The following is a 13,938-nucleotide window of genomic DNA, read 5'->3' as shown; positions in this document are numbered from 1 at the left end:
TCAAATCAAGCAGCAGCATGAAGCATCCTATTAACATGATGCATTCAAAACCAAATAAAAATGGGGATGATGATATTTTGGCAATTACCCAAACATTCAGTATTAAATATATTATTCTGCTTGTTTTAAAAGGGAACTAAAAGTCTGCTGCAGAGAAACAGACTACTCTACCTAAGTAATCCATGATGCTATTTTGTTCCAAATGAGTGACCTTCCAACTTTCATCAACTAATTTTCCTTGTGCTCTTCTGTTCCTTTCTTATTCAAGTGGTTATCCATTTTACCCTTAAGTAGTACCTTTGTAACATGGCACAACAATTTCCTTTGAATAATTTTTTCTAGACTGACATTGCTAATTGTTAATCCCTTAGAGCTGAACTCCTGCTTTTGCAAAAAAAACTTGCTTTTAAAAAAAATGCTATTTTCCTCTATAATATGTATAATTTACATTAAAACTTCATCAAAATATTTTAAATACAATGTTAGATTATGGAATATGTGAAATTGACTTAGACTGAGATAGCTTAAGACATAGCTGAATAAAGGACTACTCCATGCCTACCTTCTATGGATAAACTTAATATCCATTCCAATATTAAACTATTTGGATACCAAAGATAAGATTTATGATGTGCACTTGTATCAAAAACAAATTCCTGTCTAATGTTTCTTGATTCCAATCTCTGTTCATTATTTGCACAACTATCCAAAATTCATCCTTCAAGTCAAATCCGTGATTTGTATCCAAAAAAACTCACCTCCTCAGGGGTAATTACTCCAGTTTCCTTAAATTTTGACTCCTACATTGAAAGTAAAGGAGTGAGAATACATTATCAATACAGGAAAGAAAGATCTTTTCATTAATTAAGCCATTCTCCGATAAGCTCCATTGCCTCAAACTATTGAGTAACAGAATAAACAAAATTACATTCAGTGGTTAAAGAATGATATCCTACTTCCTTGACGTTCAAAAATCTATTGACCATTGTCTTAAATATAATTAGCAACTGTGCTGTCACTGTCCTCTTGAGCAAAGGTTCATTATCTCCTGGATGGAAAATATCAGAATGCTTAATAGCTAATTGTCACTACGACTGCAACCTCTGGTTCCGAACACACTGGCCAAGGGAAATATCAACTCTAAAGAAAAAACTGTCAAGCCTCCAAAGAATTGTCTTTATTTGAATACATTTCACTCTTCTAAGCTCCAGATAGTGTAGGCCTGTTTAGTTTAACCTACCACTCCACAAATTACCACCCCAGGAATTAATCTGATAAATTTTTGCTACTCTCTAATCCTTCTTCACAATACACAATATTCCAGATGAAGTCTTTAAGTGGAGAAAGATGTCTCTGCTCCTTTACACAGATCATCTTATAATAAAGATAAATACTGTCCTGTCTTCTTGACTGCTTGCTGTACTTGAATGTTAACCTTCAGACCATGTTATGAAATCATGAATACAATGAACATAAGACACAGGAGCAGAATTATGCCATTCAACCCATCAAATCTGGTCCACAATTAATCTCTGCAATGATACATTATAGACGTCAGAATCAGGTATAATACCACCAGTATATGTCATGAAATTTGTTAGTCTGCAGTAGCAGTACATTGTAAATTATAGCAAGTATACATAATAAAAATTAAATAAACAGTGCAAAATCAATTCTTTGGTCTGATATTCAGTGCATAGTTGTTGCTGTAATACCACTCAACCAGCTGGCCTATTTTATTCCTCTGCACCTCCTCATCACCATCTGAAATTCTGCCAATAATAGTTGTGTCATCAGCAAATTTATAGATGGAATTTGAGCTGTGTCTTGTCACACTGTGATGGGTGTAGAGAGAGTAGAGCAGTGGGCTATCTACACATCCTTAAGGTGCATCAGTGTTGATTATCAGCAAGGTGAAGATGTTATTTTCTTCTGGTATGATAGTTGAGCATGCAGTTACACCAGGAGGTACAGAGGTCCAGGTTTGGAAGCTTTTTGATCAGAACTGTAGGAATGATGGTGTTGAACAACAACTTGAAACCATTATGACACCTCTGGTTAACTTAATGTGTGAAGAAAGAACCAGCTTAGTATAATACAGAAGAAAGTGATGTATGAAATGTAAATATGAAAAGAGAAAAAGCTAAGACAAAAATAATTAACCTAAATTAATAATTACTGCATTCCACTAACCCACAATCTTGAAATATTTTAATCTCACATCAGAACTGTATTAAGAATTTGTAAAGGTTACAAGTTACCTCAAGTAACTTTCAATTGACAAACTTGTAGTTAGCATGAGATTCTTTTTGAAAGAAATCTGAGTTCATATTGAAACAAGTGACAGAAATTGCTGAAACATTACAGCTTATACAAGGATGTCATGTTGTTCAGTAAGCAAGTCATTCCATGATCTTAAAATCACAGTTCAACTGATGAATAAACAAGGGTGGAGTACTTTCATGTACAACCATGTGAGCCAGAGTCAGAAAAGACTAACCTTGAACTTGAATATTTTACCATGTTTAGTTTTCTACAGGCAGAAAGCTACTAACTTTTCCTTTCTAAATCTTTTTATTATTATTAGTAATATGAACAGAATACAAATGATATATTGATAAAGAAATTACCAACATACAAATTCCATTACATATGAAAAAAACATACATAATAGTTACAATATAAATGAGTTTACCAAGACATAAGCCATAAAATATATGTATGAACATGGTAAGTCTAAATATTTCATAATATATGATATAAAAAAACAGAAAAAAGAAAGAAAAAAATAAAAAATATATATAATGCAAAACTAGCTAATCTACTAATCTAATAACTAATATAGAAGAAAAAAGAAGCAAAAAAGAGAGAAAAAAAGGGGGCTGTTTATAATATCTCAAAAATAAGTATTCATCAATGCCGTCACTTCCGGTCCTCTCAACATACATAAGCTAAAAGCTGGGAAATCAAATGAATTTGGCACAGGGTCATATTACATCATATGAAAATGTTGAATAAATGGTCTCCATAACTTTTCAAATTTAATAGAAGTCTCAAAAGTACCACTTCTAATTTTTTCTAAATTTAAACATAACATAGTTTGAGAGAACCAATTAAATACAGTGGGAGGATTAATTTCTTTCCAATTCAACAATATAGATCTTCTAGCCATCAGAGTTAGAAATGCAATCATTCGACGGGCAGAAGAAGATTAATGCAGTCAGTCTAACATTGGTAAACCAAAAATTGCGGTAATAGGATGAGGTTGTAAATCAATATTCAAAACCGCAGAAATAATATCAAAAATATCTTTCCAATATTTCTCCAAAAATGAACAAGACCAAAACATACGAGTTAAAGACGCAATTTCAGATTGACATCTATCACAAATAGGACTAATATGAGAGTAAAAATGAGCTAATTTATCCTTGGACATATGTACGACCTTAAATTGTATTAATGAATGTTTGGCACATAACGATGATGTATTAACTAATTGAAGAATTCTATCTCAATTCTCACTAGAAATAATAAGACTAAGCTCTCTTTCCCAATCCTTTTTAGTCTTATAAAAAGGCTCTGAACGTATCTTCATAATTATATTATAAAGTTTTGAAATAAGCCCTTTTTGAAAAGGGTCTATTTCAAATAAACTCTCCAAAATATCTGAAGGCACGTAGGGAGTACAGAACTTAAAAAATTTGGAAACGTAGGGAGTACAGAACTTAAAAAATGTCTAATCTGTAAATATCTAAAAAAATGAAATCTAGGCAAGTTATATTTGTTGGATAATTGCTCAAAAGACATGAAACAATTATCTAAAAATAAATCAGAAAATCTTAGTAATCCCTTAGTTTTCCAAGTCAAATAAGCTTGATCTATAATGGAAGGGTGGAAAAAACAATTAGATACAATAGGACTATTTAAAACGAATTGAGTCAACCCAAAAAATCTCAGAAATTGAAACCATATACGCAAAGTATGTTTAACTATCGGGTTGTCAATTTGTTTCTGCAATTTAGAAAGAGCAAAAGGGAGAGAAGTCCCTAAAATAGAACCCGGAGCATAAGCTGATACAGATTTAGTTTCTAAACTCACCCAACAAGGGCCGAAAGATCCACCCCCATCTTTCAACCAACATAACAAATATCTAATATTAACTGCCCAATAGTAAAATCTGAAATTAGGTAATGCTAACCCGCCTTCCTTTTTTGTCTTCTGTAAATATATTTTACCTAACCTGGGATTTTTATTCTGCCATATACATGAAGAAATTTTAGAGTCAACATTAATAAAAAAAGATTTCGGGATAAAAATTGGTATCACTTGAAAAATATATAAAAACTTAGGTAAAATAACATCTTAATAGTATTAATCCTACCTATTAGGGATAAAGATAAAGGTGACCACTTAGTAAACAAACCTTTAATCTGATCAATTAAGGGTAAAAAATTAAATCTAAATAAATCTTTATGGTTTTTTGTGATTTTGATCCCTAAATAAGTAAAAGAATCATTAACTAATTTAAAAGGTAAATTTCCATAAATTGGGACCCGTTTATTCAAAGCAAACAATTCACTTTTATTAAGATTTAACTTATACCCAGAAAACTCACTAAATTGAGCCAATAATGATAAAACAGCTGGGATGGATTTCTCCGGGTTAGAAATGAATAGTAATAAATCATCTGCATACAAAGACAACTTATGAATATCTGTCCCACGATTAATACCCAAAATATCCTGTGATTGTCTGATGGCAATTGCCAAAGGTTCTAAGGCAATGTTAAATAGTAATGGACTAAGAGGACATCCTTGTCTAGTGCCCCGAAATAGGCGAAAAAAGGGAGATCTTTGATTATTGGTAAACACTGAGGCTACTGGAGTATGATAAATCAATTTAATCCATGATATAAATATCGGACCTCCAACACATTAAATAAGTAAGGCCATTCAACTCTATCAAATGCTTTCTCCGCATCAAATGAAATCACGCATTCTGATGTGTCATGTGAGGGAGTATAAACAATATTCAACAATCTCCTAATGTTAAAAGAATAACGATTTTTAATAAAACCGGTTTGATCATCTGAAATAATTTTGGGTAATACCTTCTCCAATCTAGATGCCAGTAACTTGGAAAAAATCTTGGAGTCTACATCAATAAAGATATAGGTCTATAGGAAGCACAGTTAGTAGGGTCTTTATCTTTCTTCAATATTAGAGAAATGGAAGCTCTATAAAAAGATTGTGGCAAATTCCCCAATCTAATGGCTTCCTCAAAAACCTTACCTAACCAAGGGGAAAGAGTAGCGGAAAAAATTTTTAAAAATTCAACTGTATAACCATCTGGACCCGGTGCTTTCCCAGAATTCATTGAGGAAATAGCCCCTTTAATTTCTACATCCGTAATAGGATATCCAATATCAAAAGATCATCAGATGATAATCTTGGAAAATTTAATTTCCCAAGAAAATCAGACATGGTATTATGATCTTGAGGAAATTCAGTTTGATACAGGGAGGTATAGAAGTCTTGAAATGCCTTATTTATCTCATCATGATTAACTGTCAGATTCCCATTCTGCTGACCAATCTTAGTGATTTGATGTTTAACCAAAGCATTCTTCAATTGACTAGCTAACAGTTTACCAGATTTATCACTATGTATATAAAAATCAGATTTAGTTTTCATTAATTGATTTTCAATCAAGGATGTAAGTAATAAACTATGTTCCATTTGAAGTTCAACCCTTTGTTTGTAAAGCTCCTTACTAGGAGCAATCGAATATTTCTTATCAATCTCTTTAATTTTATCAACCAATAAAAGAGTTTCCATCTTAGTACGTTTCCTCAAACCAACAGAATAAGAAATAATCTGTCCACGTATATACGCTTTAAAAGTGTCCCAAAGTGTTCCGCAGGAGATATCATCTGTAGAATTAGTTGAAAAGAAGAAGTCGATCTGCTCCTCCATAAATTTTATAAAGTCAGAGTCTTGCAACAAGGTAGAGTCAAATCGCCATTGTCTGGCATTAGAAGCTGTATCCGTAAATTTCATAGAAAGTAATAATGGAGCATGATCAGAGATAGCTATAATATCATAGTTACAACCGATTACCAATGGAATAAAACAAGAGTCTACAAAAAAATAATCAATTCTGGAATAAGAGTGATAAACATGTGAGAAAAAAGAAAACTCTTTGTCTTTAGGATGCCGAAATCTCCAAATATCAAAAACTCCATTGTCAGTCAAAAAAAGAGTTAATACAAGTGGCCGACTTATTAGGTAAAGTCTGAATAGATAAAGATTTATCCATCAGAGGATTTAAACAACAATTAAAGTCACCACCTATTATTAACTTATATTCGTTTAGATTGGATAAAGAGGTAAATAAGGACTTAAAAAAGTCAGGACAATCCACATTTGGAGCATAAACATTAACCAAAGCAATCTTTTTATTACAAAGTAAACCCATAATTAACAAAAATCTACCATTCGGATCCGAAAAAATATCATGTTGAACAAATGGAATAGAGGAGTCACATGGATTAAACTAATATACTATAAACCTGTTGCTTCTGTTCTTACAAATAATTATAGATCCTCCTTTTTTCAATTATCTCGTGGTACGAGACAAGGTTGTCCTTTAAGCCCTTTATTATTTAATATTGCGTTAGAACCTTTAGCCATTGCTATTCGTGAATCTCCTAATATTTTTGGTATTACTCGTAATGAGAAATTATATAAATTATCACTCTATGCTGATGATTTGCTGTTATATATTTCTGATCTTGATAGATCTATTCCCACTATTTTATCCTTGTTGGCTCAATTTGGTAGTTTTTCTGGTTACAAATTAAACTTAGATAAGAGTGAATTATTCCCTTTAAATGCGCAAACTTTATTGAATGACAGGATTCCATTTAAAGTTGTTACTGATAATTTTACCTATTTAGGTATAAAAATTACCAAGAAATATAAAGATTTATTTAGACTGAATTTTTTACCTACGCTTCTTCAAATACAACATCTTACTACAAGATGGTCTCCCTTATTCTTATCATTAGTTGGTCGGATTAATGCTATTAAAATGATGATTTTACCGAAATTTTTATACTTATTTCAAGCCTTACCAATTTTTTTTCCTAAATCCTTTTTTGACAACATTGATTCAAAAATTTCCTCATTTGTATGGCAAAACAAAAACCCTAGGTTAAGTAAAAGGCAATTACAAAAATCTAAAAAAGATGGTGGTTTAGCTTTGCCTAACTTTAGATTTTATTATTGGGCGAATAATATTCGTAATCTAACGTATTGGAAATTGGATTTGGACTCATTATTGTGTCCGCAGTGGGTAAATTTGGAATGCAATGAAGTAAAGGGATATTCTTTATTCTCTGTTCTTGGTTCTTCTCTTCCTGCTGATTTAGTTAAATTTAATAAACAGATATCTAATCCTGTTATTAAACATACATTACGAATTTGGTTTCAATTTCGGAAATTCTTTACTTTGAAAAACTTTGTGCTTGATAGCCCTATTTTATTTAATTTTTTCTTTAAACCTTCCTTGACAGATCAAGCCTTTAGCATATGGAAAAGGAAAGGTATAAAATGTTTTCGTGACCTTTTTTTTGAAGGTACTTTGATGTCTTTTGACCAACTTTCCAATAAATTTAAATTACCTAAATCTAATTTCTTCAGATATTTACAAATTAGAAATTTTTTACATAAAGTTTTACCATCTTTTCCCAACTCAACTTCAATGGATTTCTCAGATTTGATTTTTACCTTAAATCCTTGTCAGAAGGGATTAGTTGCTTTTATTTACAACATGATTATGAAGATACAACCAGAGATGTCTGATAGAATTAAACAACAATGGGAAAAAGAACTTCGATACAATATACCAACAGATAAATGGGAAAAAATTTTACAAATGGTTAATTCTTCTTCTATATGTGCTAAACATGCTTTAATACAATTTAAAATTGTACATAGAGCTTATATGTCTAAAGATAAACTTGCTCGATTTTATTCTCATATTAACCCTCAATGTGATAGATGTCATTCAGAAGTGGCTTCACTGACCCATATGTTTTGGTCATGTCCTACTTTACATAATTATTGGAAGGACATATTCGTTACCATTTCCTCAATTTGGAACATTGATTTACAACCTAACTTTATTACTGCATCTTTGGTATACCAAATGAGGATGGTAATCAGTTTTCTCCTTCAATCAGACGAATGATTGCTTTTGTAACATTAATGGCCAGAAGGTCTATATTACAAAATTGGAAAGAAGTAAACCCTCCTACCACGTCTCAGTGGCTTTTTCAAACTATTTCTTATCTGAGTTTGGAAAAAATTAGGAGCACTATTTTTGACTCGTCAATTAAATTTGAAGAAACTTGGGGACCGTTCATCCGACATTTTCATGTGAATTAATTTGGCCTTTCCCAGACCTTCTCTTTGTTTATTCTTGTTCAGGTATGGAGTTCCGGAGTTCTTTGACACTATCATATACTTATAAACTGTTATTATTGCCCATGTTAGTTTTAGTTTAGTGTTTGTTTCATATATATATTTTCTTTCACACATTTTTAATTTTTTTTTCTTTTTCTTTTGATGATTAGTTTTGTTTCTTTTCATATATAATTATATAGACTTGATTGATTAATGTACTTTTTTGTTGTTGATGTTTAATAGGATATTATTATCCTATTATTAGTGTAATCTTAAGTCTATTGTATTCATAACCTATTCATTATTATGTTATGTTTTTTTTATATTTATATGAAACAATAAAAAGATTGAAAAAAAAGAAAGGAATAGAGGAGTCAATAAAAATTGAAACTCCTTTTACTTTAGCATTCGAATTTGCGTGATACAGTTGACCCCGCCAAAATCTAAAAAAACGAAATTTGTCCTCCTTCCTCACATGAGTTTCTTGTACAAAAATGATATGAGCAGCTACTAACTTTTGATCTGACAGAGCAGCAGATGAGTCCTTAGGAAATCTGAATGCGACCTTGAGATAAGTCTTAATATAATCACAGTTTATTTTTAAAAAATGGTAGAGTACATGCACCTTCCTATTGTGAGGGTAAGCAACTTGTCTGATATTCCAGTGATCTGATATCTATTGACCTATTTTCAGCCATCGTAGCTGTCACGTTCTCCTTCGGGTGTAACGAAACGCCGAATTTAACGTCCGGATAAACCACAGTTAATAAGAACCAGATCGCAGTAAGATTAACCATTTACTGTTCACTCTTCACATTAACATATGGTGAAAACTGTTGATAAAACAATACAAGATTGATACAGTATTTGTTCCTTACTTAATATCACATTTCAAGTGTAAATACTTGCAAAGGTGACTATAACTACATTACACTAAGGTGCAGTATACAGGGAGAGTTTACCTGCTCCATTGACTACTTTAAATACACTTCCATGCAAACTATCCGCGACTCTTTAACTAACGAAAGCATAAACATTATCTACCGACGTTACCTCTAACAGGATCACTATTAACATCTTAGTTCAATATATCGATTATCTATTAACTTACAGCGTTGCTCTCACTGTGATTTCTCATGCCTGCAAAACTGCTTGTGCTCAGGTGAGCCTCGTGGAAAGCCCCCACCCTCGCGCTAATTTCAAACCGGTGTTTTCCCACAAGACGCGGCGAAACCGGATGTGACGTCATCGCATGCCGATATATTTTACATGCAATGAATATACTTTAAACACTTCTAATTCTAACTAGAAAATACTATTGAATGAATTACTAAGCGAAAATATTATAAACTAAATAACTGTCGTAAAGACAGCACACTCCCCGCTTGACCTTCGTAAGGTCACAATGAGCAGAGTACAAAACTTAGTCTCTTAATCAGTCATTGGGTAGAAGTAGAATAACTTCTGTAACTGGCCCTTGGTAAATTTTCACATCGCCTTGGTCGGTAGTCTTCAATTCGATCTTCCTGACATGTCCATCCTCGCTAGGGAATGTAGCAGTGATTCTGGCCGTTGGCCAGCTGTTGCGGGTGGCTTGCTTGTCCCTGAGCAGGACTAAGTCTTCAACTTGAAGATTCCTGTGGGGTTCTGTCCACTTTTGTCTCTGTTGCAACAAAGGTAGATATTTTTGTCTCCAGCGAGGCCAGAACTGATTTGCCAGAGCCTGGACTTGTCTCCATTGCTTTGTGTACAAATCCTTGTCTGAGAAGTCTCCTGGTGGAGGAGGTGCTCCTGCCTTCTGCGTAAGGAGCGTTGATGGCGAAAGTATAAAGGGGTTTTCTGGGTCAGAAGACACAGGTAGGAATGATTGTGCGTTTATAATGGCTGTGACCTCTGCCATTAGGGTGCACAGTACCTCGTGGGCCAATCGGGTGCGTTGCTGTATCTCAGGTTTCCTTTTCCAGGTTTTCCGTAAGGACGTGAACCGTTTGACTGCCTGCTCTTTGTTATCTGGTGAGCGCTGGCGTGGTTCTCTGATTGGCAATGGGGCAACCCCATTATTTGCTTCATCTCTGAAGACCTTGGTGTCTTTGGGTTTTAAAGAAATGGTATCTTGAGCTGATTGTGCAAGTTTGTTTCCGTGCTCGGTTTGAACGAAAACTGACTGACCTAGCGTCTCGACGGTTACTTTACGCTTGGTAATGTCTTGTTGTGCTTCTTTAGGGTACACCTCAGTGAGGCAGATCTCGGAACAAGAACGGCTTGACTGAGTTTGACCGCAAACTTCTGTACAGTTCGAGCTGACAATTGTTGTCCTGGAGTGAACCTCTCCCTCCCCGCCGTCCTGTTGTGGGGGTGAAGGAGCGTTGTCGGTTCTTTCATTCTTGACTTCATCACGGAGCCGTGAGGGTAAATTTCCTTCCTCGTATGGATGTGATGCAATCGTGACTCTCTGAGGTTCCTCGTAGCTGGGGAAGTTATCGAATACGTATGGAGAGGGGAGACGAGCCTGCCTGTCTATTTGAGATTGTACATAGTCGCTTGTGCGTTCCAGTCTGGTCCTTTCTAAAGTAGATCTTGCTGCGGTCAGATCACGCGACCCTTCAGCTTCTTCTATGTACTTTGCTTCCGCCATGGCAGCAGCTTCTTCTCTTTCTAGCTGCAGCACTTGCAACTCTGTCGATATTTTTGCCATTTCCAACTGGATTTCGGCTTCTCTGGCGGCCTCTTCTCTTTGTCTGGCAGCCTCTTCGGCTTCTCTGGCAGCCTCTTCTCTGGCAGCCTTTTCTTTCTGGATTTCGGCTTCTTTGGTGGCCAGTTTCATTTTCAAAACTGCTTCTTGTCTGGCGTAACGCAGTAGCACCTTGGCGGCTTCTGCCTTTCTGGCGGCCCTTTCGGCTTCTCTGGCAGCCTTTTCTTTCTGGATTTCGGCTTCTCTGGTGGCCAGTTTCATTTTCAAAACTGCTTCTTGTTTGGCGTAATGCAGTCGCACCTTGGCGGCTTCTGCCTTGGCTCTTGCCTGTGTGGACTTTCTTGATGTCGTTCTACTGCCCTTGTCGCTGGGCGCCATCGACTTGATCCCGGATCGAGCTGACATTGCAGCACTTGGAACACCTGATAACGCCTGGGTGGGCTTACTTGATGTCGGTTTACTGCCCTTGTCGCTGGGCGGCGTCGACTTGATGCTGGATTGAGCTGACATTGCAGCACTTGAAACACCTGATAATGCCGCTTTTTCACTGTCACGTTCTCCTTCGGGTGTAACGAAACGCCGAATTTAACGTCCGGATAAACCACAGTTAATAAGAACCAGATCGCAGTAAGATTAACCATTTACTGTTCACTCTTCACATTAACATATGGTGAAAACTGTTGATAAAACAATACAAGATTGATACAGTATTTGTTCCTTACTTAATATCACATTTCAAGTGTAAATACTTGCAAAGGTGACTATAACTACATTACACTAAGGTGCAGTATACAGGGAGAGTTTACCTGCTCCATTGACTACTTTAAATACACTTCCATGCAAACTATCCGCGACTCTTTAACTAACGAAAGCATAAACATTATCTACCGACGTTACCTCTAACAGGATCACTATTAACATCTTAGTTCAATATATCGATTATCTATTAACTTACAGCGTTGCTCTCACTGTGATTTCTCATGCCTGCAAAACTGCTTGTGCTCAGGTGAGCCTCGTGGAAAGCCCCCACCCTCGCGCTAATTTCAAACCGGTGTTTTCCCACAAGACGCGGCGAAACCGGATGTGACGTCATCGCATGCCGATATATTTTACATGCAATGAATATACTTTAAACACTTCTAATTCTAACTAGAAAATACTATTGAATGAATTACTAAGCGAAAATATTATAAACTAAATAACTGTCGTAAAGACAGCACAGTAGCTAAGCCAGAATATAGGAATGCTTACGTTTGCAATATTTTGGGGTAAAAGGTGACAAGGAGAAGAGTTTAAGGTGGTAAATAATTTTTCAGTAAAGATGATATTGGAGAAAATTCTGAGGGAAGAGGTTTAACAAAGATTTGGAAAGGCAGCAACTAATTGCATGCTTTGATTGAATTTGTTAAGGAGATGAAGTATTGATGACAACTGGGCAGTAAATGTAATTTACGTGAACTTTGGTAAGGTTCCACATGGTATAGTGGGTCAAGATGTCAGGGCCCATGGGAATTTAAAGCAAATTTGGCACACTTGACCCCAAACTGGCTTAGAAATAGAGAAAGAGGAAGATGGTAGAGGGTCTGATTTTGTGCTTGAGTGCCAGTGTCTAGTGAAGTCCCAGAGGGATAAGTTCTGGAACCCATATTCTCACATAATATACAGTGCATATAAAAAGTATTAACCCCCTCTTGGAAGTTTTCGAGTTTTATTGCCTTACAACGTTGAATCACAGTGGATTTAATTTGGCTATTTTGACATTGATCAACAGAGAAAGACACTTTTATGTCAAAGTGAAAACCAATCTCTACAAGGTGATCTAAATATAAAACATAAAATGATTGCTTGCATAAGTATTCACCTCTTCTGGTCAGCATTTAGAAGATGCACCTTTGTCAACAATTATGGCCCAGAGTCTGTGTGAATAGGTTTTGCACATCTGGACACTGCGAGTTTTCCCCCATTCTTCTTTACAAAACTGCTCAAGCTCTGTCTGATTGCATGGGGATCATGACTGAACAGCCCTTTACAAGGACAGCCACACATTTTCAATTGGATTGAGGTCTGAACTCTGACTTGGTCACCCCAGGACATTAACTTTGTTGTTTTTAAACCATTCCTCTGTAGCTTTGGCTTTATGCTTGGGTCATTGCCTTGCTAGAAAACAAATCTTCTCCCAAGCCACAGTTCTCTTGCAGATTGCATCAGGATTTCCTCCAGGACTTCCTTGCATTTTGCTGCATTCATTTTACCCTCTACCTTCACAAGCCTTCCAAGGCCTGCTGCAGTGATGCACCCCCACAGCATGACGCAACCACCACCATGCCTCATGGTGGGGATGATATGTTTTTGATGATGTGCCGTGTTTGGCTTACTCCAAACATAGCATTCATTCTGATAGCCAAAAAGCCCAATTTTGGTTTCATCAGACTTCTTCCAGCTGATGTCGGAGTCTCCCACATGCCTCCTGACAAACTCTAGCTGAGATTTCACAAGTTTTTTTCCCCCACAACAGTGGCTTTCTCTTTGCCACTTTCCCCATAAAGCTGTGAAGCACCCAGGCAACAGTTGTTGTATGCAGTCTCTCCCATCTCAGCTACTGAAGCTTGTAATTCCTCCAGAGTTATCATAAGCTTTTGGCCTCCGTCACTAGCCCCTTCTAGCACAGTCACTCAGTTTTCGAGGACAGCCTACTCTAGGCAGGTTTACAGCTGTGCCATTTGCTTTCCATTTCTTGATGATTATAACTGTACTTAAAGGGATATTCAGTGACATAGA

At 35.6% G+C, this 13,938-nt stretch overlaps 2 protein-coding genes across 2 annotated transcripts in view; both read right to left on the bottom strand.

The window, feature by feature from the left end:
• atg3 (autophagy related 3) overlaps positions 1–13,938 on the bottom strand; it is a 58,289-nt gene that overhangs the window by 33,672 nt on the left and 10,679 nt on the right. The window contains exon 2 of the mRNA XM_059968295.1: positions 759–800. Coding sequence (XP_059824278.1) covers positions 759–800 — 42 coding nt within the window. The remainder of the gene's footprint in view (positions 1–758; positions 801–13,938) is intronic.
• Positions 9,058–12,186, bottom strand: LOC132392368 (uncharacterized). The gene is made up of 2 exons (XM_059966190.1): positions 12,116–12,186; positions 9,058–11,837 (listed from the first exon to the last, which is right to left on the bottom strand). Exon 2 carries the CDS (start codon positions 11,668–11,670, stop codon positions 9,904–9,906), a length of 1,767 nt encoding a protein of 588 aa, XP_059822173.1. The 5' UTR covers positions 11,671–11,837; positions 12,116–12,186; the 3' UTR covers positions 9,058–9,903.

The sequence above is a fragment of the Hypanus sabinus genome, chromosome 4 (assembly GCF_030144855.1).
Source record: "Hypanus sabinus isolate sHypSab1 chromosome 4, sHypSab1.hap1, whole genome shotgun sequence".
NCBI classification, from domain to species: domain Eukaryota; kingdom Metazoa; phylum Chordata; class Chondrichthyes; order Myliobatiformes; family Dasyatidae; genus Hypanus; species Hypanus sabinus.
This window is presented reverse-complemented; position numbering and strand designations above follow the sequence as displayed.